At 57.6% G+C, this 25,823-nt stretch overlaps 1 protein-coding gene across 1 annotated transcript in view; it reads left to right on the top strand.

Moving 5' to 3' along the window:
- Positions 1 to 25,823, top strand: part of PTPRF (protein tyrosine phosphatase receptor type F) — an 83,693-nt gene that overhangs the window by 16,095 nt on the left and 41,775 nt on the right. The window contains 3 exon segments of the mRNA XM_043875635.1: positions 6,782 to 6,927; positions 7,115 to 7,256; positions 19,073 to 19,261. Of these exon segments, the coding sequence (XP_043731570.1) occupies positions 6,782 to 6,927; positions 7,115 to 7,256; positions 19,073 to 19,261 (477 nt within the window).

Here is a 25,823-nt window from a genome sequence, read left to right as displayed (position 1 = left end):
CTCGCTCTCTGTTGCCTTTAGGATGGAGCCTTGGGGTCCAGACCCTGCATCTGTAAGCCTCTGCCAACCTCATCCTTCACCTGCCCCATCCTTCACCACACCCCCGCCGTGCTGACTTCTCAGTTGCTCCCTGCTCCCTGTTACTTCTGTTTCCTCGGATAGGAACCCTCTTCCCCATCCCCTTCACCTAACGATTTCCACTCACCTTGAGCCATCACCTCCTCCAGGAGCCTTGGTCATGTGCTGCTCCCCTGGGCACATGTGACTCTGTGTCGGGTCTGCGAGTCCCAGGGGGTCAGACCATTGTCCAGCTCAGGGCCTGGAGTTTGGTAGCTGAGTGAATTGGAAGGGTGGAGTCAGGCCTGAACCCCTGGTAGGAGCGGAGTGGAACAGAGCAGAGTCTAAGAACCTCCATGCTGGTCTCTTAAGGACCAGAGCCCAAAGACCACAGTCTTGAAGGCAGGAACCAGCTGGAGATGCCAAAATAGGTGAGTTGAGTTCTGCTCCCATGCAGAGAGCGGAAGAGGGGCATGGGCTGGGGGCTGTGATGACCTGACCCCTGGAGGTCTCCTGACCCCAGGAGGCAGAGTCTGCCTCACACTGAACAGACATTTGAATCTGTCCCCGCCCCCACACCGTGGCCAGCCTTAGGTTAGGCCTGGGAAACCTCTAGCCAGGGCAAGCAGGCAACATGGACAGAGCTGCTGCAAAAGGTAGGGCAGGCGCCCCAGAGAATTGACGACCGGAGCAGTGGAGCGCGGAGCGGACAAATGTGTTTCTATAGGCCTCTTAACGAGACAAATGAATGGGGGCCCTGGCCTCTGAGGGAAGTGCAGGGAAGAGGGGCGGAGAAGCAGCTGCCAAGAGTTAGCCCAGAGGTCCCGAGTCAATGCCGAGTCAGCTCTGGCGGGGACCTGGGCATGGGTCTCGGGGGCTCCCCCAGCCGGGGCTTGTGTTTCTGAAGAGTGCAGCTTGTGGGGCCAGAGGTGGTCCTGAGCAGGAAGAGGTTTCTGCTGATCCGCTGTGTGCTTGTCAGGTGTTCAGTGGGAAGAATCCACACAAGCCTGCGTCTGGAGCCTGCGGTGGGGTTACTACAGCGTGCGCTATGCTGGGGGCGGTGCTGGCACCCCCAGAGGTAGTGACCTAAACGTCGTGGGAGGGGGTAGGAGGCTTCCTGGAAAACTGGGGCCCTGAAGGGTGAGTGGGCATTTGCTAAAGGAGGGGTGTTGCCTAAGGAGATGAGGGGGGGAAGATGCAGGAACGGGCCTGGGCTTCTCCCTGGAGCCCATGCGAGGACCACCATGAGGACTGTCTCCCTTTTGTTCCCAGATAGCGTAGGCCAGTCCAGTTACTTGGAATCATAGGAGCCCAGAGCAGGATGTGAAGAAGGCAATGGCGACCCACTCCAGTACTCTTGCCTGGAAAATCCCATGGACGGAGGAGCCTGATAGGTTGCAGTCCGTGGGGTCACTAAGAGTCGGACACGACTGAGCAACTTCACTTCACTTTTCACTTTCATGCGTTGGAGAAGGAAATGGCAACCCACTCTAGTGTTCTTGCCTGGAGAATCCCAGGGATGGGGCAGCCTGGTGGGCTGCTGTCTATGGGGTCGCACAGAGTCGGACACGACTGAAGTGACTTAGCAGCAGCAGCAGCAGAGCAGGATGCCTAAAGGCTAGAAGTATAGGTGGGTGGGTAAAATCCTAAGTAACTGGGGATGTATCTGTCGTCACAGCCCCGACCTGGTCTGTGGAGCTGGAATGGGGCAGGCAGGGTGCTGTATGTGGTTCAGCGGTGCCTTCCCCACCCCACCCCCACCATCCTTGGGGAGGCCAGATCTGGTGGCCCGTCTAGACTCTGCCCTCCATGGAACTTCCGGCAGGTTGCTTTCCCTCTCAGGGACTGTTTTCCTATTGCACAATGAGGATAGTCACTTCTACCTGGAAAGGTTAACTGAGGTCACATGTTCAAGGCGCCTGACACTTCGTACGTGCTCCCTCCATCCCAGGCCATGACCTGGAGCTCCCTGTGTGTCCCCTGGGAGCCCAGGGTTGTCTCTGAGCGAACTTCCCTCCCGGGGATGCCAGAAGTGGTCACAGGAGCCAGCGTTAATGAGTCCCCAGCTCATTAGGCTGTTCAGGGCCGGGGAAACCCGCCTCCCTGCCCTCCCTTCCAGCCCCTGGCTGCTGCGTGTCTGTGTGCCTGTGTACAAGGGCCTGCAGGGAAGGTACAAAATAGCAGTCATCTCCCTGGGGAGTAGCCTTAGGCAGCTCAGTTTGGCTGGACCCTGAGCCTCATGGCCCCCCGGCCAGCCCACTTGTTTCCTCTCTTAGGTCACTCCCTCCCACTTGGCATGGGCTCAGCTATCTGAGAGTGTCCGGGGCATATGCCCCTGGGAGCTGCTGCCCAAAGGCCTGGGCAGCCATGACTTCCATGTGGTCAGGGAGGGGTGGGTGTGAGGGGAGGTGGCCCCACATTCTGGTGGGGCAAAAAGCCCCTCCAGGCACGTGTCCTTGGAAGTTCTGTTCAGAGCCTCCCTGGACGCCAGCTCTGGTCAGTACTGGGCAGAGTGGTCAGGTCACTGAGGTTGCCTGCCTGCCTGGAGACCTGACCAGCGACTGTAGCCTAAAGGCTGAGGGGTGCAGAGCAGGCTCTCATAGGCTTGAGTAGGGTGCACGAGAGGGGCTGGGCACATGGAAAGGCAAGGGGGATGCCCACGGGCTTGGGTGGGATGGCATCGCCACGGGACCTGAGCTGTGTCCCGCACAGTGCTTGGCCTGTGGCAGGTACTTTTTTTTGCTTTTTCTTTTTTGAAAGAGTTGAGAAAGGTGAGCCCGGACAGGGTAGCAGGAGTGAGTGTGGGAAAGGCAGCAGGGAGACAGGATTTGTGCTCCCCAAAAGTCCAACTGGTGAAAAGAGGCGAGGGTTTGGCAGAGCTGTGGGATGACAGGTGCCCTCCTGTGGGGGTGAGTGGGCTGAGAGAAGTGAGGGTCTGGTCTGATGAAGGGGAGAGACCTGCCCCCTGGATTGCCCCGGGCTTCCACACTGCCAGTCTTTGCTGGAGCCTGGTGGGTGGGTGGGCTGGGCAGGGCCCTGGCCCCTCTCCAGCCTCCCCGGGAGGTTCCGCCTCCTCGACGGCCCCAGGCCTTGGGCACCGTCCAGCCTCCACTGTACTCAGGCCTTCCCCTTTCTCTCTCGTGACCTGTACCTGGCTGCCTCCCCAGCTCCCGGTTCTTTGTTTGGCGCAGAGGCCCCACCCCCAGGCACACTCACCCGGCTGTCTGGTTCAGCAGGTTCCAGCCTCTGGTTTCTGCAGCCGGCAGGTTGAGGCAGGAACCAGAGGGGTTCCACCCCGGGCTGCTCTCCCCAGCAGGTGTTGAGGGCTCCCCAGTGTGGTGTATGAGGGGCCCGAGGCCTCCATCCTACTCCCCAGACCTTCCCTCATGGTCGTCAGGTTACCTCCCTTGTCCCCCCCCCCACCCCCCCGCCACTGCCCTGTGCCAGGAAAGGGGTTGGCGCTGGGACAGGGAGGGAATCAAGGCAGGCAGGTTTCTGCCCTGCCCAGGGTTATTGTTCTCTGTCGGGAAGCAGCCATGAATCAAATACTCCTCCACAATGTGGAGAAAGTGATAACCTCACACGTGTACAGAACAAACCGTGAGCAAAAGCAGTAACCTCACACGGGACGTAACAAACCATGAGCATGGCTGTGAGGGGCAGAGGGGAGTCACCGGAGAGCCCCAAACGCAGAACTAAGCCAGTCAAGGTGGAGGCGACAGCAGGGAGGCAAGGAAGGTTTTCTGAGGAAATGATGTTTAAACTGAGATCAGAAAGGTGGATAGGAGACAGTGGGTAAAGAGGTGGTCTAGGAGGTAGGAGGAACAGCTTATGCAAAGGCCCTGAGGTGCAGGATGAGCATTGCTCATCCAGAGGATGGGAAGCCAGGGCTCTGGGGGGTGTAAAGGGCTGGGGTCTGACCTGGCAGGGCTGTGTCCACCACGACAGGAGTTTAGGTCTTGTTTCAGAAGCCGTGGGAGGCTTCTAGAGGGTTTTGATCAGGGAAGAGGCTGCCACTTTGCTCCGGCTGCTGAAGAGGACAAGACTGGAGGCAGGGACACAGCTGGTTCGGTTGGCGCAGTGTCCAGTCGAGGGAGGGTGTTGTCTGGACTAAGGTGGTGGCAGAGCAGAAGGAGAGGGGAGCTGCAGTCTGGAGGTGAGGGGGAGGGGTGGGCAGGAGACCCTTCCCCACCCCTGAGTGTGGGAGGAGGGGCCCTATCTGAGAAGACCTGACTGAAAGGACCAGGATACAAAGACAGGCTGTGCAGACCGGGAGTGTCCGGAGCCTGCTTTAGAGGGCAGTCGGGGCAAGTGAGGCAACCTGAGGTTCTCTGAACCTTTGCGCTGTCCCCGTGCCCCCCTGGCCCCGAGCAGGTTTGCGTGTTACCCCAGCAGGGCTGCCCTCGCCCCCTCTGGGTACTCCTAAGTGCAAGTCAGGTAGGTCCCCAAGTTTCCCTCCTCCAGGGAAGCCCTGAGCTATGATTAGGGTTTGGAATGCTGGCTCAAACTCTGGCTTTACACCAGATCAGTGTTGATTTATCTGTTGTTTGACCTTCTGAGCCTCCATTTCCCCATCTCTAAAATGGGGATGATAATACTGCTGGTGCTAAAGAGCGTGATAGCTGCCCACAGGCGAAGTCCACCACGTGTCCAGCTGTGGGAGCAGCCTACAGATGTCATCACAGTTTGTCTGCACAGACCCCTGCCTCTAGCACCGTTTAGCAGATGAGGCTCAGAGATAGTTACTGGCCTTTTTTAATAATTACACAAAACCTGCAAAGCCCGCTGGACCCTGGGGTACTGGGTACGATGGACCCCTCCCTGCTCCCTGCAAGGCTGAGCCCTCCCAGCTCTGCACTGCAACTGTCGCTCCTGAGCCTAGTGGTTGGTCCCCAGACCCTTCCCTCCTCGGAGACACTGCTCCATCTGTTGTCCCTCTTCTCTGCACTGGATCAGCACCTTCTCTCTCTGCTGCCTCCTTCCCATCAGCATTTAAAGACCATCTTTCGGGCTTCCCTGGTGGCTCAGTGGTAAAGAATTCGCCTGCCCATGGAGACCCAGGTTCAATCTCTGATCCGGAAAGATCCCACATGCCGCAGAGCAAATGAGCCAATGTGCCACTACTACTGAGCCTGTGCTCTAGAGCCCGAGAGCCTGAAGTCCGCTCGCCCTAGAGCCTGTGATCTGCAACAAAAGAAGCCACGGCAGTGAGAAGCCCATGCACCATGACTGGAGAGTAGGCCCCGCTCTCTGCAACTCGGGAAAAGCCTGTGCAGCAGTGAACACCCAGCACAGTCAATAAATAAAATTGTTTTTAAAAAGTACTGTCACATCTTAGAAAAAAAGAAGAATGTAAAAACCTCCCTCCCAATTTTCATCCCCTCCAAATGCCACCTTTTCTTTCTCTTCCCCATCACAGCCAGTCTCCTTTTAAACAGTCACTGTACTCTGCCCTCCACTTCTTCACCCCCAACTTACTCCTCAACCTTCTTTGGTCTGGCTTTGGCCCCCACCACCCGCCTGACTCTGCTCGTGACAAAGCCTCCAACTACACCAAGGTGAACTGTTTCTGCCAGGTGTTTTGGAGTCAAACAGGCTTGAATTCAAATCTCAGATGTGCCGCTCATTGGCTGTGTGACCTTGGGCTCGTGACTTGACCTCTCTGTGCCTCTAAACTGGGGATAACAAGCAGTTGAGGACTAAATGAGATAAAGTACCGGGCACAGAGTGGGATTATCATCATTGCACAAACATGTTTTTGTGCCAGAGACCAGGCCAGGCCTGGCCTCATCAGCACCGAGCAGGTGGTCTGAAAGGTCACTTCTCACGGTATCAGCCTTCCTGGAGCTGTTCATTGGCCTGATTAATAGGAAATGGATCCGCTGTCGGGATTAACGAGGCGTTGCTACATCTTAATGAAGGCCGGGTTTCCGGGATCTTGTGACCGTGGGTGGTGGGATTCCAGGTTGACCCTGTTGTATATCAGAGTGGCGTGGGTGAGCGTGACTGTACAGTGTCCAAGCCCACTCCCTTCTCCCCCTCCTGCTGCTTCTCGGTGGAACTCTGGGGAGACGTCCAGGCCGTCAGAAGACAATCACCCAGTCAGTGGGAGCTGGGTGGGGAGGGTAGATTTACAGGAAAGCATTCACCTGGGAAGGCATCCAGAGATAGGACGTCTCTGGATTAGGAGGTGGGAGGTCTAGGCCTCCGGGACTGATGGTGCGTGGGGTCCGGGGAGAGGAGGAGTCGTGGTCTCTGGCTTTAGCCTTGGGGTGGGTGGTGGTACCATCACCTGGGTGGAGAGCAGTCATGTCTGCGAGAGAGGCTGGGCCGTTCCCAGCAGCTCTCAGCATGCCTTTGTCCTAGAGCTTGGAATTGTTGAGGGGATGGGAGACAGAAGAGTGTAGCAGTTCAAGTACAGACTCAGTACTCCAGACTCAGTGGCCTGGGTTCACATCTTGGCTCTGCCACTAAGCGGCTGTCATGTTGGGCAAATCCCATTACCTCTGTGTACCTTGACTTCTCTATAAGCAAAAATAAAACCACCTCATGTGCTCACAGTTCTTTGAAGAGCACCTAACACATAAGAAGCACTGCATAAGGGCTAGGCATCACTACCATTATTTCCTTTATAGACCTTCCCCACCCCCATGCCTGCCCCCTGTAACATAGGCCATTTCTGCAGTGACCATCCCGTGGTGACTTGACGTTCCTATCTCTCCAGGCAAACCTGTCTTCGTGAAGGTCCCTGAGGACCAGACTGGATTGTCAGGAGGGGTGGCCTCCTTCGTGTGCCAAGCCACGGGGGAACCCAAGCCGCGTATCACATGGATGAAGAAGGGGAAGAAAGTCAGCTCCCAGCGCTTCGAGGTACAGCTTCGGGTGGGCAGGGGCAGGCAGGGCTCCGGTTCTGCCTATTTTGGGGTCTGGTCCTATATCACCTTGTCTTGATCTCCCTCCCTGGGGGCCTTTTCTCGGCAAGAGAAAGGCTGAGCCTGAGCAGGCCCCGGTGTCTGTCCCCCGAGCAGGCTGTGACCATGTGTCTGTCCTCCGGCAGGTCATTGAGTTTGATGACGGGGCAGGATCTGTGCTGCGGATCCAACCACTGCGTGTGCAGCGAGACGAAGCCATCTATGAGTGCACGGCCACCAACAGTCTGGGAGAGATCAACACTAGTGCCAAGCTCTCAGTGCTCGAAGGTACCTGCTGGAAAGGGATGTGGCATCGGAGGGTGGGGAGACTTATGTGGGGGATGAGCCAGCCAGCCAGCCCCAGCCCCACCGTGGACTGTGGTATATTTGGTAGAAAGGAGAACTGGCCGCCCTGGGGTCGGAGAAGGTCAGTGGTGGACAGCAATGATCGCTGGATTTTTCACATGTGTGTGGTGTCTTTGTGTTGTGCTGAGCCGGGGTGTTGCTTGGCTGGGATCTGGGGCCTGACCTGAGGTGTGAGGTGGTAACTACGTGTCACTTGGGGTACATGATTTGTGGTAGTGGATGTGATTTTCATGTGGAACCTGGCGAGAGGCTTCAGAGAAGTGTGTTCCCAGTCGCTGTTATGAGCAAGGGCCCTAGGCTGGCGGCTAGGGGCCCTGTATGTGGACTTTAATGACCTCTCTCACTTGGTGGCTTCTCCATTCATTCACAAACACACCCTGATGACGCCTGGTGTCCTGAGAGTATCTGACCTGGTCCTGCCCTTGCCACTTCAGTCTCCAGTAGGTTCTTCGTTCTGCGGGAGAGGCCCAGGGGACTGCAGGAGGTGGGGGGGCGCACAGGGGTTCAGGGGAGGAGGGACTTGTTGTCTGAGTCCTGAAGACAAGTGGGAGTTGGGGTGGGAGCCTTGGTGGGGAAATAGCATCAGCTCACACCAAGGCCCAGAGGCAGGAGACAGTGGAGCTTTCAGGGAACTCTTGAGTGGTTCCATTTGGCTTTGGGGTGGAGGGTGGCTAGAAGACACAAAGTAAAGTGGGGAAGAGTAGGTAGTTCAACATGAGCCTGGAGAGGTTGGAGGGCAGATCACACAGGACCCACCAGGCTGAGAAACACTTTCCTGGGGACATAGGAAGCCACAGGCAGGGAGTGACGTGATCGCCACCCACTCCCACCTGCTACAATGAAGGCAGCCCTCTGACTATGTCTGCACGCATTTTCAAAATGTGGTTTGGACTGTTGCTTTAAAAAAAAAATTGCAATACCAATACCTGTTCACTGTTGAAATTTTGGTAAGTATAAAATAGCACATAAGAAAAATTAAAAATCACCTGTTTATCTTACCACTACTATTAACATTTGGTTATTTGCTTATAGTCCATTTTTGTGCATGCATTATATATGTAACAAAAACAAGATTACATTCTGCCCAATGATTTGTAGACTGCTTTTTAAAAAAACATATCTTGAACATCTTCCTCACCATTAAGTATTTTTCTGCATCATTATTTTTAATGGCTGTGGGTAAGTGTCACATGCAAGTACCCTAATTTCTTTAGCCATTCCCTTATTGTTGGGCACATATGTGTCCAGTTTTTTGCTTGTATAAGTAAGGGACTGTGCGCTTTCTTACAGATGTGTTCACTTTCCTGATTATTTCCTAGATGCACAGAAGTGGAATTGCTTGGTCAAAGGGTCACAAGTGATGTTTAGCCTTTTCAATATTTCCAGAAGACTGTCAGTTTACACACCCACCAAACAGGGCATGAGAGGGCCTCTTTTCTTCACATCCTCACCAGCAGTGGGAATTATCATTAAAAAAATCTTTGCCAAGTTAATAGGCAAGAAATGGCATCTCAATTTAATTTGCATTTCTTTGATTACAAGAACAGTTGAACGTCTTTTTGCGTTGGCCGTTTTTACACTGTGGCTTTGTATGTTCACGTTCACATCCATTCAGTGACTCCTTTGTGCCTGTGTGTCTCCTGCGTGGCAGGGCAGGGCCCTCCAGCTTAGAGGGGCAGCGGTTAGGGTCAGGGGCTCTGGGCCACTTATTCTCTTACCTTGTGACCTCGGGTGAGTAACCGTGCCTCTGAGCCTCATTTTGCTCCATCTGTAAATCGGGACGTGATGCCTGCCACCCAGGCTGGTTGGGAGGATTAAATAGGATGTAGTTAAGCACTTTGCTGAATTCCAGCATGAATGGGCGCTGCTGTGGGGCTGAAAGCTGCACACCCTAAGGTCCACACGTGTGAGCTGCCTGCACCTGGTCTCGGTGATGCAGCCCCCACCGTCCACTCCCCTGAGGGGCGGGGGCCCAGAGGAGTCGCCCTGAACCAGGATCCCTGACGGTTGGGTGCTCGCAAGGTCCTCCCTGCCACCCCGACCTCAGTTTCCCCACTCATGACCTCAGGACAGGGATTTCAGCACTGCCCTCCCTCCTGTTGCTCGCTGCCCCAGCAGGAGCCATCTGCCCTGCCCTGGCATTTGGGAGGTGGCCGAAGGGCCAGACTGTGGCTCCCACCCTAGGGGGCATCTCTCAGTCCCTCGCACTAAAGGAAAGAGAGGCTCCTTTTTAGTGTTGGAGGAAAAGTCCCTACACGCCAGTCCTAGAGGGGCCTTCTTGGAGGAGGGTTTCTCTAGCAGGGGTCTGGGGTGTGTTCCTGCTTCTGGGTGTGAGAGGTGTCTGGTGAGATTGGGGAGCCGCGTGGGGGCCCCAGGCCTGTTCTGGCCCGGTTGGGATGGAGCTGTGGGCCTGACTGAGCCCCCCTCCTGCTCCCGAAACACAGCACCCGGAAGGTGAAATGCTGACTTGCCAGGTTGGTCTGCGTAACCTTGACCAGCTCTGGGCTTGGCAGAAAGGAGTGGAGTAGGAGGTCGCAAAGGTGCCAGGGGGCGGGGCCTGAGGAAAGCAGCTCCCCCTCACCGTGCCAGGCCTCCCCTGCTGGCCAGAGAGGCTGGGTGTGTGTAGGAGTAGGGTGAAAGGATGGTTTGACTACAGCTGTGGGCCTGGGTCAGAAGAGAGCCAGGGCCATTCCTGGGAGGCGGGCTGGGGAGAGGGGGAAGCTGGTTCGGGGACTGGGACTCAAGGTGGAGTTCCTTACGTGCCGCGCACCATGCACTGCGTGTAGCTCAGCACACCGGGCACTTCAGGGGAGTGGCCCTGGGCTCCCTGGGGTGACTCGGCTCAGCTGAGAGGTTGCTGCATCCCAGGCCTGCGTGTCCACGCCAGGCTCCCTGCCCTGCCTTGCTCTGTGCCAGGCCCAGCTCCTTTCACATTCGAAGCACCCCACACCACTCCCACTCCGTGGCCTTTGCACCCAGCTCCTTGGGCAAGACTGCCACTCCCAGGGAGTCCCGACTGCCCTGCGATGCCCAGCCAGCTGCCTCCCCACCCCCTCGGCCCGGGCTGGGTACAGGGTGGGGGTGCCCGGCATAAGCTGGCTGGGGGCGAGCTGCCCAGCGTTCCTGTCTGAGTGGTAATTGAAGCCATTAGCGCGCCAGCCTCTCCCTCGCCGGGTAATGGCAGGAAAAGCTCTTCTCACTCTGCACTCTTGAGGCTGAATCACTCCCCCTCCAACCCGCCTGCCGCCGCCACTGAGACAGGGAATCTGACATTTTCCCTCGCGAGGGAGGGGGAGCCAAGGGGGAGGGGAGGCAGGCCTTGCTTCCCAGCCTTTCCCTCCAGGAGGTGGGGGAGCCAGGAGGGTCTTGGAGCTCAGTCTGGAGGTTCGGGATCTGCCTGGGCCAGTGGGTTCCAGCCGGGAGGTGGTCAGGAAAGCCTGGAGGATGCCAGACAGCCGAGGTGTGGCCTGGGCCCTGATGACTTGGGCAGGTTCTGGAAGGGCCTAGGAGAAGGGGAAGGGGGAGAGGCGGAGGGAGGAGGAAGAAGGCCAAGGAGCAGAGATGAACCATTTCTGACTTGCCTTGGAGGGCTTGGCTCTGCGGACTCAGAGTGCAAGAGGCAGCATTTGCTGTGGTCATGGATACCGCAGACAACACGCACCCGTGTTGTGGCGTGTGTGCCCTGTGGTGTGTGGCGTGAGTGCCCTGTGTGCTGTCTGGAAGGCAGTGTGTGTGAGGTGTGTGATGTGGTGTTGCACTCATGGGCTGTGTGTGCCTTACGGGTTGTATAGAAAACAGGGGCTTTGCATCCGACTGTGTGTGTGCACGCGTGTGCTTGTGCGTACACACATCAGGCGGTGTGGTGTGTGTCATGCCATGTGTGCATCAGACAGTGTTTATACGGGGTGCGGGCTGAACAGCAGGTGGTGTGCACCTTACGGGCTGTTGTGTACAGCGGGGGAGGGGTATGCAGCAAGCAGCCTGGGCTGAGTGTGTGCAGGGAGTCTGGTGCTGCAGGAGGCCAGAGATGTGGGACGCATTGCCTCCAGGACCCCACAGGGTCCCTGCTCAAGGCTGGTGGTTGGCCAGGGCAACTAGACAGAGATGGACCTGGGGCACAGTGGTCAGCCTGAGCTATTCTCAGTGCCTGAGAAACTATCCTTCAGCAGGCCAAGGGGAGGGGGCACCAGAGAGGGATCCTACCCAGACCTTGGGACTCTCTCCTCCTCGTCTCCTCCCGGCACTGAGCCCCGGCTCCTTTCACCTGTTCCCACCTGGCCTTGGTGTCTGCTGACTGCCCAGGACCACACCACTTGGGCCACAGAGGCCCAGGAATCCAGGTGCCCACGTGGCACACCTGGTCTTGCCCGCTTCGTGGGGCATAGGCTCTGGGGGAGGCCTGCTGTCAGGCCTGTGGGGTAGTGACTGGCGGTGGGAGGCGGGCAGTCAGTGCTGGGCCTGGACCCCCAGGCTCAGTAGTGGTTTTGACCCTGGTTTGGGGACTGTGGGATGATGAGCCCCTCTTGAGCCCCGTGCCAAGCCCCTTTGAACATGAGGACGGATGACAGCATGGACCCTGTCCTGCCATCCTGGGCTGGCTGCACCTGGAGCACGGCCAGTAGAGAAGCTCGTGTTTTCAGGGTGGGTGGACGTTTCCCCAGGGGGTCAGCTCTCCCTGCCCCACCCTCCTCCCTGTCCCTGGCCCAGGCCTGACTAGGGGGTGGGTGTTTGGGGAAAGAGCTGTCACAGGCAGAGGACGACCGTGCCCCTTTCCTGTTGCCTGCATACGAGACCAGGTAACTGGCTTGTTTTGAGGAAGCTGGGCCCGTCATCTCCCTGATTTACATCCACAGAAGACATAGAAAGGGCCTCTTGAACCTAGCACCTAGAACCCAGGCCAGCTTCTGCCCTTCCCTCGCCGCTGAGGTGTGACCTAAGTGCTTCTGGCCCCGTGACCGTGGGATCTGTGACCTGTCCCTCCAGCTCCGCTGTGACTGTAGTCACATTCAGGACCACACAGATATGAGGCTCTGCAGCCACTCCCTGGAGAGATCGGAGCCCCAGACGTAGGGGGTGGGAGAGGTGTCAGTAGGTGGGCATTGCCAGGAAAGTCTTGAAGATCTAGGGAAGAGACCTAGAGAAGACTCTAGATTTCTTGGTACCTGGGTTCCCCCACTGTTTTTCTAGTTCTGATCTATCTTCAGGGGGCCCAAGTGGACCCCCTTCTGAATGGTTCCTCCTGTGGGGTGGGCAGTAGGCCTGCCTCTTCTTAGCCACAGACACTGGAGGCCTTCCCTGTGCCCAGCCTGCCCCTCCCACCCCTGCAGTCGCAGGTACTTACAGGGCTCCGCTGTGTGCGTGGCCCCCTTGCCTATACCCTTTGTCCCAGCCTCAGGACCGCGGCGGAACCAGCAGCTCTGGGAACAGCTAGTCAGCTTGGAGGTTTTAAATGCCCCTGTGTGTGCACATACTCCACCCCTGATGAGGTGTCCCCTGCCTCTGGTTGCCAGGGGAGAGAGGATTTTAATCAGGGGAATGCCTGATAAAAGGCGTGCTTCAGAAAGGTCCCTGAGGGTGCAGAGGCGGGTACCGGAAGACCAGTGAGAGGTCAGGGCAGCGGCCCAGGCAAGAGGTGGCAGTGGCCCAAACCCAGGCAGTTGGGTAGAGGAGGAAGGGAGACTGGGTTCCATGCAGTTTAGAAAGCTTGCCTGGCCACCTGTGGGACTGGGGAGGCGGGGGACTCGGGGTTGCTGGCTCCGGGCCAGGTAGATGGCAGTGCTGTTTCCTAAGGTTCAGGTCTGAGGGGAGGACCCGTTTGAGGGGCGAGTTGATGAGTCCACTTAGAAATCTGTTGTAGCAGGTGTGTGGAGGCATCCTGGGGAGGGGTGTCAAGGAGGCCTTGTTCAGATTTTGCCTGGCACTCCAAGGAACAGCTGGAGAGAGAGGGGAGAGAAATGGCAAGTCTTAGGGAGCTAGAAGACAGGTAGCGGGCCCGGATGGAGCCCCAGACGCTAGGTCTTCCTATAGGGATGAGTCCCTGGAAGTCAAGAGGAAAGAATCTGAAGGAGCAGGGAGGGGTGCTGTCAAGAGGTCGAGCAAGATGACCGCTGAGACGTGGCCTCTGGACTTAGCTCCATGGAGTCATGGTTGACCTTGGTGAGCACGCTGGCGTCAAGCCATGGGGGTAGCAGCTAGGTTGCAGGCACCTTAAGAGCAAGAGGGAGGTTCTCAGTTGTCTGGAGGGCCCGGGCCAGAACCTAGAGGGGGTAAAGGGACCCAGAGAAGGGTCCTGGAGTAGGACTGAGGTGGGGACCCCGGGAGGAGGGTTCAGCGTGTGTCAGACCCCAGAAGCTGGAATGTGGAGGGTGCAGACCTGGGGCCAGCCCCCGGGGTCCCCTGGTGGTGTGCGGCTGGGAGGCCTCACCAGCCAGGTTGAGTAGAGCCCTGGGAGGCGCCAGGGAAGTCCTGGGGAGGAGGGGATTGGGAGGGGGAGGCCTCGCGCCTGCTTGGCTGTTCTCGGAGACAGGCCCCAAACAGCTCAGATTCAAAAACAAAACAGGCTTTTAAGATGCCAAGTTTGATGAAATCTGAGTGCTGGAAGAGGTGGGAGTTTTCTCTTAGAAAAAGCTGAAAATGAAGACTGAAAGCTGCGAAGGGAGCCCAAGGCTCCCCAGGCCTCCCTGGCTGCCTGGCTGCCTGGGGGAGGGGTGGGGCTCTAGAAAGGGTGGGGGCCCGCAGGTCCGAGGGTCCCTTCCCGCTTGCTCAGGGGTGTCCTGACCCTGACCTTGTCAAGGTTGGGGCTGCCTCAGGGACAAGGCCTGAGGCGGCCTTGGCTCCCTTAAGAGTGCCGGCGGGCTGGGAGAACCAGCAGCCTTGCTACCCACCAGGTCCCCTCGTGCGTCTCCACACGTCTGTGGTTCCCGGCTCCGGCCCCACAGGTGTCTCCAGGGGACTCGCCACGTCAGCATCCGTGTTGCTCTGCATGTCTGCACATGTGTGTTTCCGCGTCTCTGCGTGCACTCCCACTGGCTCTGCTTGCGTGCGTCTGTTTCCACAGGTGCTTGTCACTGCAGGTGCCCCTCCGCACGCACATGGAGGTTTCTATTTTTGCACCTGTCTCTTTCTCCATGTATCTCTCTGTGGGGCCCTGGCTGTGCACAGATCTAGGTGTCTGCGTTCAGCGACGAGGTGAGGCCAGGCCGACCACTCAGGCACACCGGGAAGGGGGTCAGGCCTACAGACGGTGCCACCCCAGGCAGCTGGTGTAAGTGTGTGTGTGTGTGTGTGTGCGCACAGAGACGCCAGGAAGCTGGGTAAACACGAGTGAGGAGTTCCTGCTGACAGACGGTGCCGCCCGCTCCGGGACCCCGCGAGGCGTCTCCATCTGTCCACCTCCCTGGTGCAGCCCCCTCCCTCTGGCCCAGACTCCGCCTCAGGCATCCTGGGCTGAGCTGGACAAAGAGACCTGTGTGTGTTTGGTAGGGGGCAGCAGCAGCCTCCCTCCCCCAGTCATTGCCGCTAGCCTAGGCTGATCCCCTGTCCACCCCCACCCTAGCCTCATCCATCAGGCCTTAGCTCCAGCCAGCCTCACCTTCCCACTGTCTCCCCACCCTCCCCCAGCCCTTACTCGGGCAGCCCCTCCCTCCCTTCCCCCAAAAGCTCTCCCCTGCCACTCATGCCCAAGTGTTTCCTACTCCTGCCCTTCCCTCCTTCAGGAAGCCACCAAGATAGCACTGGCCCAACTGCATTGCTACTGTGGGGACCTCAGCCAAGCTTTTGTCCCTCTCTGAGCCATCGGCTCCCAACACCCACCCCTCAGCCCCCACACCCTGTCACCTTCCTCTGCCCAGTGAGGATGGCAGAGAAGAAGTCAGGGTTCCCACTGCAGTATCTAAAGACCAGCGTACGCACACGTGTGTCCCCAACCCAGGTACACAGATCTGTGTGGGCACACCCTGGGAATGTGTGCACCCTAACTGTGCATGCAGGCAGAATCCACAGAGAGCCGTAGAGGCTCCCCAGTACCTCTGAGGTCCACTAAAGTCCCCACGGGTTTTTCTTTCCTTCGCGGGGAGCCTTTTATCAGAGGATGGACCGACCTTTGCCCAGAGGGACGCACTGCAAAAACCTGGTCAGGGGGCAGGTGTGGGGACCTCCCCGCTCTGTGCGCACTCAGGGGGCGTCGATTGAGCGGGAAGGAAGCTGGGCTCCCTGGAGTTGGGGAATAGGGCCTTGAGAAGGGGTGCTGTGACCCAACCCAGGAGGGGACAGGAGGGGCCGCAGCGGCTCGGACCGCGGATGCGCGCCCCGCCTGGACTCACAAGCGCCGCCTTTCCGCCGCGGCGCCGGCTCTCCGCCGTTGCCATAGTTACCAGGCGGTCTGGAGTGGGGAGGGACCCTTCCTCCCGCGGCGCTGCGCAGGCCCGCCGCCCTCAGGATGGGTTTTGAGCGGACTCGGCGTGACCAGTACGTGCTGGTGTTGGAACGTGAGTGCTTGCCGGCGGGTGGCCGTGTGTGGGGCAGTCGTGTTCGTTTTGCGGAAATAAAAAGCCGCGGCGTGTGCAGGGATCTGCGGTGGAGCGCCCAGCCAGAAGCCCAGCCGGCAGAGGGCGTGATATGGGAGCGGGACTCCCCCAGGGTCGTCCCTATCTCAGTGCCCACACCCTGCCCGATGTGGGGTCGGTCACACCACCTGGTCTCATCCCAGCCCCACCTCGACTTAACTCTGTGACCTTGGGCGGGTTCCTGGATCTCTCTGCGCCTCCATTTGCTCATACACTTTACATAGTTTCAGTAAAGATTAGATCAGTTTGCAAGGCATTTTAACGCATTACCTGGAACTAGGAAGTGCTCCATAAACCTGACCTTTATCCCTACCTGGGCCTCTGTGTTCCCCGTTGTTGATGGGTTTGGAGTGATCATGCAACGCCAGCTTGAGGAATTTGCCCTGGTCCTAGCCTGAGTTGTTCAGGGTGCAGTGACCCCAAGCTCCTGCGGTTCAGGGTACAGGGGTTATGTGAAGAGGATAAACGTGACAGTCTGACGGTGGGTCAGTTTACACCAGCCTGCTCAGTACTCAGCTTGGCCAGACAGGCACAGGCGTCAGTAAGCGGCTGCTCTCCTTGGCTATATTTGAATGTTCCTGGGGGTGGGGGGGGCTGCACCAAGTGAGTGTGGAAGGAAGAGCCAACAGCAGGTCATTCCTCAAGGGCTGGAGTCCTCCTGTGAGACACGCTCCCCCCACCAAGGTGCAGAACTGCAGCCTTCCAGCTTGCGCCTGGAAGCCTAGTTGGCACAAGGGACTGGCTTTTGGGTCCCGCTGTTTTATGGACTCTTCACACATGCCGGTTTTAGGCTCTGGCGGCTATGCCTGAGGGATGATCTGAGCCAAGGACGGAGCCATTGAGGGCACAGTAATTGAGGGAGGAAAATTAATTGTCCTTAAGTTGGCATGATCCCAAAGACTTTTCCCGTGTTAGGAATTCAGAGTACATTCCCAGGACACAGGGCTGCAGATGTACGTTCTTCCCTTCTCCTTGATCAGTACCTTGTGGGTAGAGATGGAGGCCAGCTGACCCCTGGGCCCTAACTCTGGCAGGCCCTGCCCCTGCTTCCCTCTCCACTGCTCAGGAGGGCTGAGCCAGGTAGAATTGAGGCCTGGGAAGAACTAGACTGGTGCCCCAGTGGGCTGGGATGGCTCCAGCAGCCCTGAGTGTCCCCCGGCTGTTGGGGAGTCCAGGGAGGGTGGAAGTCGATGGAGCCCCGCCTGGGCCTTCTTGGAAAAGCTAGTGGCGGCAGGACCAAGGGAAGCTGTTTCCCTGCTTGGCATATCCCAAGTCCTGCTTTCATTTCTATCCTCCCTTTTCTTGCCACAGCTAACGTTTTCCTTTTAAAAATCAGAGCTAAAAGTCTGGACACTATGGGATCATATTTACAGCCAAACAGACGCTGGGTTCATATCTGGAGTATGTAGGGCTGCAGGTGGGGAGGTGTTCTGCCAGCTACCTAGAGAAGCTGGGGAGGTGACTCCTACTGGTTCCCAGCCCAAGACCCCACCCCTTCTCCTGACAGCGTCACAGTCCCTTAGGGATGCCCCAGGCAGCTGGAGCCTTGGCAGAGCCCCCCCTGGGGTGTGGCAGCAGAGAGAGAAATGTCTTGCTCTTGCCTGCTGGGGCTCCTCCAACTTCCTCTCCTGCCGCCCCACCAGTTACTCCCCCTGGATCTCTGGGAAGACCAGCCCTGCCAGCCTCTACCTTCCTCCTTTCTGAGGATGCCATTTGGCTTTTCCCTGGCGTGGGAGCTGACCTTGGCAAAATCCCCACACCCTTGAGCTGGGCCTGCGGGAGGGAGATGGGTGTAGTGCTGGCCTCCCCCTCCACGGGGCCCCACTCCCCTATCAGGAGACTGACAAAGGACAGGATTCCCATTCCCCCACTGGGTGTGCAGCCTGGCGTCCACACTGGTGGAGAGGCTCTGCCAAATTGCCATACTAACTCTGTGGTTTGCTCCTGGCAGGGGGCGCCTCTCACCAGACCAGGACAGGAAGGGGGCCCCAGGCCCAAGTCTTGGTACTTGCCTGCCCCGGTGGCCCAGCCCTTGCTATTATAATAATGTCAGCCAGTAGTCCTGGGGTTCAGATTCTTTGATACTTTGCAGCACCTTATGTGCATCATTAGATGTAGTCTTCACGATGACTTTATAAGGAGGGCACTTGAACCTTGTTAATAGATAAAAATGGATAAAGGGAGAGGATTAGTAACACTCCCAGGTCGCAGAGCTAGTTAGTGATGGAGGCGGGAGCTCTTCTTGGTCTGCACTTGTCCAGAGTCTGTGTTCAGCCCCATGTGCTCCCAGGTGGGGGGTGCGCAGCCTTGCCCCCATCCGGGCCCCTCAGGGCTGATGCAGGAGTCCATGTGCAGTGAGAGCAGGGGTGTGCTACTGCAGTCCCTGCCTGTTGCTCCTGTGGATGTGACTCCTCTGTGAGCCCCCAGCCCCTGGCAAGCTGGGAGAAAGCAGCCAAGGAGTTTTGCCTCCCTCATCGACTTTTGATGTCCTCACAGGGCTTTTTTTTTTAAATCTCTTCAGCCTCTACATGCTCAGACCTGGTCCCCGGGCCTGACCATGGCCTCCAGGGTCAGGACTGAGTAGGGAAGGAGGTTCAGGGTGGGGACCAGGGTGGAGACGGGTCATTGGTAAGGCAAGGGGTACCCAGAGTCAGGGCCAGATCCCAGGCTGTGACATGGGGCTCTGCCCCGTGGTGGAGCTGAAGGCTGGGTGCAGGTAGCAGAAAGGACACTACACATGCACACAAGAGGGTGGGGACTGGATGGCACAGGGAGCCTTTGGGCTGAGTTGTGGCTGGTGATGCCACTGTGGGGGCCATGGGCCCCCTCCAGCCCAGTGTCCACGAAGCACTTTCTTCTGTGGCTAAGAGAGGCTCAAAATCATTTTCCCAGGGCCTGGAGAGCTAAGTACTCATGTCTGCAGTCTGAGGCCTACTTCTCAGACGTGTAAACCCTCTGACAGGACAGGGTGGGCCCCCTGGTAGCTCGCTGGCCCTGTGAAGGGCAGGGCTGGGCAGAGGGGCTCCAGACTCTGGTTCCTCACGTCAGGGCAGGCTTCGTACTTAGAATGCAGAGAAGAGAGGAGCCAAGGGTCGCAGCTGCCCTGGGAATCATGACAGTCCCATCAGGCAGGTGGTGCCAGCCCTAACGTGCACCTTTGCTTTCTGTCTGCAGAAGGTCAGCTGCCCTTTGGGTTCCCCTCCATCGACATGGGGCCTCAGCTGAAGGTGGTGGAGAAGGCCCGCACGGCCACCATGCTGTGCGCAGCAGGCGGGAATCCAGACCCTGAGATCTCTTGGTTCAAGGACTTCCTCCCTGTGGACCCCGCAGCAAGCAACGGCCGCATCAAGCAACTGCGTTCAGGTGAGCAGAGAGCAAGGGTCAAGGGGCTGCGCAGACTTCAGGAAAGGCGCTGGGTCGGATCCCAGCATGTCCTTCTTGGGCCTGGAAGCTATGGGAGGCCTCGGCCTGGGTTGACCTTCCAGGGCTGATCAGAGGGCACCTGGTGGGTGCGCCAGATACTGCGGTAGGGGCCACCTGACATGCCCAGGAAGAGAGCTTGGTAGTGAATCATCGGCGATTCTTTCACCTTCCCGGGACTGTCCGACTCCAGACTTTAGTCCACCTCTGCGCCTGGAGGCACGAGTGTCTTTCCCAGCCTGTGTTGGGCTCTGCGAAGGTACTCTGTGGGCATTCATCCTCCGCCTTCCCTGGAGCCCAGCCTGAGAGGGGGGCCTGGATGGTGTTTCTCTGTGCTTCTCTGGACGGCAGGGAAAAAGGCCAAAGATGTCTGATTCTTCAGGCTTCCAAAGGCTGGACCTCAAAGGCTTGCAGCCAGGGGGATGTTCAGCCATCCTTTGGCCACCAGGGCCACCTGTCTCCTCTGGATGTCTCAGTCGAGCCAGCTTGGAGCCCTGCGAGCAAGGATGCTGCCTTGAAACTGGGCGGGAGGTGTCGCCCTGTCGATCGATCTGCCTGCGAGGCTCCTGCCAGGATAATTGATTCCGTTTTTGTGGGAAGGGAGCCTTGGAATCAGCTTGGCTGCAGCTCTGCGTCTGCCGCCAGTGCGGGCTGGGCTGGTCAACCTCAGTCCAGGAGCCCTCCTGCTAGCTGTGGGATGGTGGGCTCAGGCCGGATTACCAGCACCAACCATACCCATCAGCTGTGGTGTCACCTCCGCAAAGGAGGTCATGACCCTGCCCCTCTCGGGGCCTGGCCAGCTACCGAGGTGTCCTGCCACTCCCTGGGGTGCCAGTCCCTCCACATCAGCTCCAGCCGGGTAGGCGCCCCCATGGTGTCCAGGGGAGGAGGAAAGGATGAGCCACCCAGCAGGGGCAGGATTCTGGTCCCAGCTGCGGCCGCCTGAGACAGCCTACGAAGTGTTAGCTCATTTAATTTAATTAAAACTCAACAAGATGGAGGCAGCTGTAGCGCAGTTAATTAAAACAGCCATAATCAAGGCAGGAAACAGGCCGCCAGCGTTTGCGGCCGCTGCCCAGCGTGGCACAGCGGCCGCCACGGTTCGACTCCTCTGCGTGTGCCCGCAGCCCCCAGGCAGGCTCCCCAAGCAGCCAGATGGTCCTCCCCGCAGGCCTGGCCTGCACCCGGCATGGCGACGTCTGTGGCAGCAGTTCCGGGAAGGCACGCCGTCCCGCGTGTTCCGTTCGTCAAGTTTTTATGTGGCGCCTGCTGTGTGCCGGGCCCGGTGCCACCCGTTCACGGCTCCGTGAGTCGGCTCCCGTGCGGAATGCTGCTCACTGGCCTCCTCGGCTTCTCAGCAGCCACCCTGCCTCCCTCTCAACCCACTCGCTCGCCTGTCACCCCAGCTTCCCTCTTTTCCGAGTGCCCCTTCTTTGCTCGGCAGCCCAGTCTGCTCACTCCTCCAGGCAGGGAGCGCGTGAGCCCTGCTCTTGCCCCATAGACAGAGCCCTTCCCCCGGCTGGCTCGCCCACTCCTGGAGCTTCAGGTTCCATCTGTCTCCACGCCTGCGAGTCCCTGTTCTGTCTCTCTAACCCAAACATCCTGCCGGAGTCCTAGACTAAAAAAGCCCTCTGCCTTCTGGGTGTCACCCTGACCATGAAGGGGGGTAACTCCATTCCGAACAATGGTGTCCTGCTTCCACTGACCCTCTCTCTGTGAGTGGCAGCCCCTCTAACCTGGAACTTAGGATACACCGCAACTCCTGCTCCACATAAGGAACTCCCTAACCCTCTTGATTGGTCACCCACATTGCTTTCACGTTGGTCTTCCCTCCTCCTCCAGTATCCCAGATCACTGAACACTGCTCTCCAGGCTCTGCCCTTGACTCGGGCCTGCAGCACTGGGAGGGTTTCCTGCACGTGCCCCACATGCTCTGACGACCCCAGTGGCATCCCGCTGCCTCCATGGTCAGGTGCACACTCCTGGACAGGCACACACAGCCTTTCTCACTCTTCCCCAGCTCACGTCTCTAGCTTCTTCTCATCGGGTCCTGGCTTCACCCACTAGCCTCTTGGCCTCACTCAAGTTACTTAACTTTGAGCTTCAGTTTCTCATCTTTAAAAAGGAGTTACAGTGAGGATTAAGTGAGGCAGTGGTGGTGAGAGCTATAGCTGACGCCTGTGATGAGGGGTCTGTGAATGGGGCTCTTCATAGCTCTAGTCACTCCCTGATTTGTAGCGAGCCCCCCAGCCACATCCTCACTCTCTACTCACATTCACTAGAACGTGAAGTCCCCCTTCTCTGCCTGAGGCCCACTCCTTCAGGACTCCCCTTGCTATGTGTTGTCACCATCTGGCTCCAGCTCTGGTCACTTAGCCTGGGTGTTCTGCAAGGAGGGCCTGGGGTTGGCTCCCGCCTGCAAGGGTCTGGCGGGTGACCAGCACAAGCCCAGCGATAGGACAGATATCTCTGAGCCCTGAGGATAAACGATTTCCTGATGACCTTTGGGCCCTGTCCTTGCAGACCTGCTTCTCAGGTCTGGGGAAACCTTTCTTGTTTGACCTTTCCTGCCATGTGAAAGCGGTGACCTAAGGGTAATGGCCCAGGATCCAGCTCCTGGGATGGCATCTCAGGGGCCTCAGTCATCCCACTTGCTCAATAACAGGACTCTTTCCATCACTGCCTGACCCTGGTCCTGACCCTTGACCCAGTAGCTGCTGCTCCTGGCCTGTACCGTTGAGAAGGGTGTGGAACTGTGCCAGGCATGTCTGACAGGGGCTTCCCTGATGCAGTGGAATAGCCCCAAGCTCTCAGCTTTTACAGGGACCTCACAGTTTATGCATCACCAACCGTTTACAAAGTGCTTTCCTGCCTTTGGTTGCACTTGATTCTCTTGCAACTGTGAGAAGTAGGACAGTTTGTGATTATCATGCCTGCTTTACAGCCAAGTTAGGGAGTCACCCACCCAGGGTCACGTGGAGATCCGAGGCTGGAGAGCTCCCCTGGGACGGCATCCAGGGCCTTCTACTATCACATCCGACTAACCTGGGCCTGAGGAGAGGCTGGGCCCTGCCAGGGCCCCAGAGCGCCACAGCCTCATCTTCTCCAAACCTCAGGCCCTCCCCGACTATACCCAGAACTCCTCAGGTGTCTGCAGACTGAGCCCCAGCACATGGCACCAGGGCGTGGCCCCCTGGAGCAAAAGCATGAGACAAGTGCATGTGCACGGCCCAGGCGCAACCCCTGCTCAACAGGTGCTTTCTTCTCCGAAGTGACGTCACCTGCTGCCACAGCCTGTGTCTCTTGAAGGATTTGAACTTGAGACCCAGTGTGGGCCCCAGAGGAATGGGCACAAACTCAGGGAGAGTGGAAGTCATTCAGGAGCGGGCAGCATCACTGGAGCCAAGACGGGGCTGACCGCCAGGTGGGGCTCCAAACCACTGCTGTGGGCCCCATACTCTGCCCAACCTGGAAGGACCACTGTGGGACACCTCCTGTGCTCCGCTCATCCCACGGCCTGAGTGTGCATGCCACCATCCCCATCACCGTGGAGGACCACTTGCCCACACTGTCCGCTGCTCACCCAGACACCTGAGCCTGGATGCCAGCATCTGGCTGCAGAAAGAGGCCCACTGGCCCAGACAGATGGAACTCTGGTGGGCCTGAGGGCGGCAGCCCCCATTTCATCCCACCACCAGCTGGTCTGCCAGGAGGGTCTGCTGTCAGCAATGGTCCCTTTTATCCGAACACTCTGGCACTCCTCAGGGGCAGTGTGGATCTGAGGGACCCTCCTGTCTCCCACACTCATCACGGAAAATGGAAAAGACAAATTCTTTCAGTTTGATGGGGAAACGACCTTCCAGAGAGGCCCAGAGTCTTGTCACACAGCAGGTTAGGTTTGGGAATTACTGAGGCCAGAGCTAGGGATCCCAGGCCTGGAGCATTTAGGTGGCCACCCCTTCCCCTCCCTTCCCCCCTCCCCCTCCCATGTCGGACCTGGATTGTAGGAGTAGATCAGCCTGTGGACGTTGTAGTCTCAGGACCCCTGGCTGTAAATATCAGAGGGTCTCTAAGAGCTTTTGTTAGTGTGGATTTTATTTATCAGTATTTGCCACTTTAGATGTTAAGACCAAGAAGGTTTTAAATATTTATTAATCCACTTTAAAATAATTTAAAAACCCATTATGTGTTAACATAAACAACATTTTTTAATGGAAAATAATTATATTTTGTGAAACAAAAGCATTCAGTGAGAAGAGCGGCCCTGTTTTACACTTTTACAAATCTCTTTAATTTGGGGCTTAATAGAAGGCAGCTGGATCCTCCTGTCTGCTTCTGTCTTTGGTCTGTTGTGCTATCACATATCCTGATGCCTCCAGGAGACTCTGCTGTACGTTTATGAGAGAACAGGAGTGAAAAAGGCCAAAAGCTTCTCAGTAGTGTGAAAACGGCTTTGACCTTGCAGACCCCTGAAAGGGCCTCAGGAACCCTGAAGGTCTGTGGACCACGCCTGGAGGATCACCGGGAAGATGATTCTCCTTGGACCATCTCTGTGTGCCTCACACATTGCCCAGGGCCCAGTGCTGCCTTTGCCTTCTCTCCAATCTGTGTGTCTGCAGGAGGCAGCCTGGTCCAGTGGGAAGGCCGTGAGCCAGCCCTGGTTGGTTCCTGCCACCTCATAAGCTGTGTGACCTGGGGCTTCGAGCACTTGATGTTCCTCAGCCTCTGTTTCTTCATTCTTGCCAAGATGGATAATTCCTCCTCAGTGGGTGTCACTGGGTTCAATGAGCCGTAATCAGTGTTTGTCTCCCGGCACTCTGCCCTCCCCAGGAGTGGGCAGAGAGGGGCAGAGACAGCACTGACCTGGACCTGTCCACAGGCCCCTACTCCTCTGGATGGGGCAGCCGGAGAGCAGGTCCGCTGTTGGGGAGGGAGCCAGTCCAGACCTGATAACAGCCCCGCACCAGGCGTTTGCAGAGTGAGCATCTGGCCCTCTAGGCTGCTGATTCCCAGGGTTATAAGGCAATGAACAGGCAAAGGGGTGCAGGGAATGGCCTCTGCCTCTCACCAGCCAGGTTGGGGGTACTCTGCAGTCACTTTGTTTAGCAGGGTTGAGTGACCTCATCACAGGGATCTGCCACCAGATGGTGAGGAGGGGGCTGGTGTGTGTGTTTGTGGGGGGCTGGGCTGGTGGTGGCCTGAAGTGAGCCCTCCCTTTAGCCCTTTTTTCTGACTGCTTAAATGCTTTACTTTGGGTAAGTCCTCTATTTTGAAATCCTGCTTCATCCTGTGCACTTTGGGAGTCCCTGCAGGGTGGGGTTATCGCCTCTTCTCTTCACCTTCCCCCTCCATTGACCTCAGCCATGGGGTCTTCAGAAACCCTGCCTCACTGTCCTGATTCCTATCACCCCCCGCCCAGCCCTGCTGACTTAGACTCAGTTGCCCCCCTCCTCAGAGCCTTGCCAGTGACCTGGGGAACACAGCTTCGCCTCCACGCAGCTGGCGCTTGCTCACATACCACTTGCAGTGGCCTTAGCCAGGCCTCAATTTCTCTGTGTATTTATTAAGGCCCTCTCTCGTGTTTTATTTTATCTGATTTGGCTTTTTGTGGCTTTCCTTCCTTTTGTACTAATGCTTCTCTCTGATCTTATTTGCATTCAAATTACCTCGCCAGGTGGTTCACCAATCAGAGGTAAGAATGCTGTCCGTGCATCTCGCCACGCCACGCCTCGCCACGCTGTCACCACCACTCCATCCCGTCCCGTCCCGTCGTCACCTCCCCCATCCCCGCCTCTCCAGCCTCCTCATCTCCAGCTCCGGCCCCTCAGCACCACCGGCCACCACACGCATCCACTCTCAGCCATCCCCTCCTGTGACTCATCCATTCCAAGTCTGGATTGTGGACATAACTCGGCTCATCCCTGCCTTGGGCCTGCAAGCCCACTGACCAGGCCCTCTAGGCCAGCCCCGCAGACAGAAGGGGCTCTGCTGACTCCTGCAGGGAAGCGAGGCCCTGGTCTTCAAGGCTAGCCAGAGATGGAGAATCTTCCCGTGAGGTGGGGGAGCATGACCAAGCCTTGCCTTCCTTCTCAAGAACCTTCTTGGTCTTGGGGCCTTTAATTATTGCTAGCTCCCCCTTCAGCATCCGGCCCTGTGGTAGATTGAGGCTCCCCCTGTAAATCCCTCAGTCCAGCAAACACTAGGAAGGACATGCAGTTAAAACTAACAGGCTGGAATGACAATAGAAATTAACAGGGTCCTGGGTAGCCTGATCCCCTGACCTATGAGCTCCAGCTGCTTTCATGCTTCAGGACCCTACATTCTGGGATTCCAAGCCCAGACTGGACTCAAAGATCCACGAAGAGCCACGTTCAAGTTTGACTCACTTCATGTCCTTTGAAAACTCAGTTTCTCTCTCTAAAGTCTATTTCCTCCTGTTTAGGCTGAGGCCAGGGACCCACCTCATGGGGTATGATGACTAGAGCAGAGGGAGAGGATTGGGTAT

The sequence above is a fragment of the Cervus elaphus genome, chromosome 20 (assembly GCF_910594005.1).
Source record: "Cervus elaphus chromosome 20, mCerEla1.1, whole genome shotgun sequence".
In the NCBI taxonomy this organism is placed as follows: Eukaryota; Metazoa; Chordata; class Mammalia; order Artiodactyla; family Cervidae; genus Cervus; species Cervus elaphus.
Note: the sequence above shows the minus strand (reverse complement) of the source record. Positions and strands in the feature narration are given on the sequence as shown.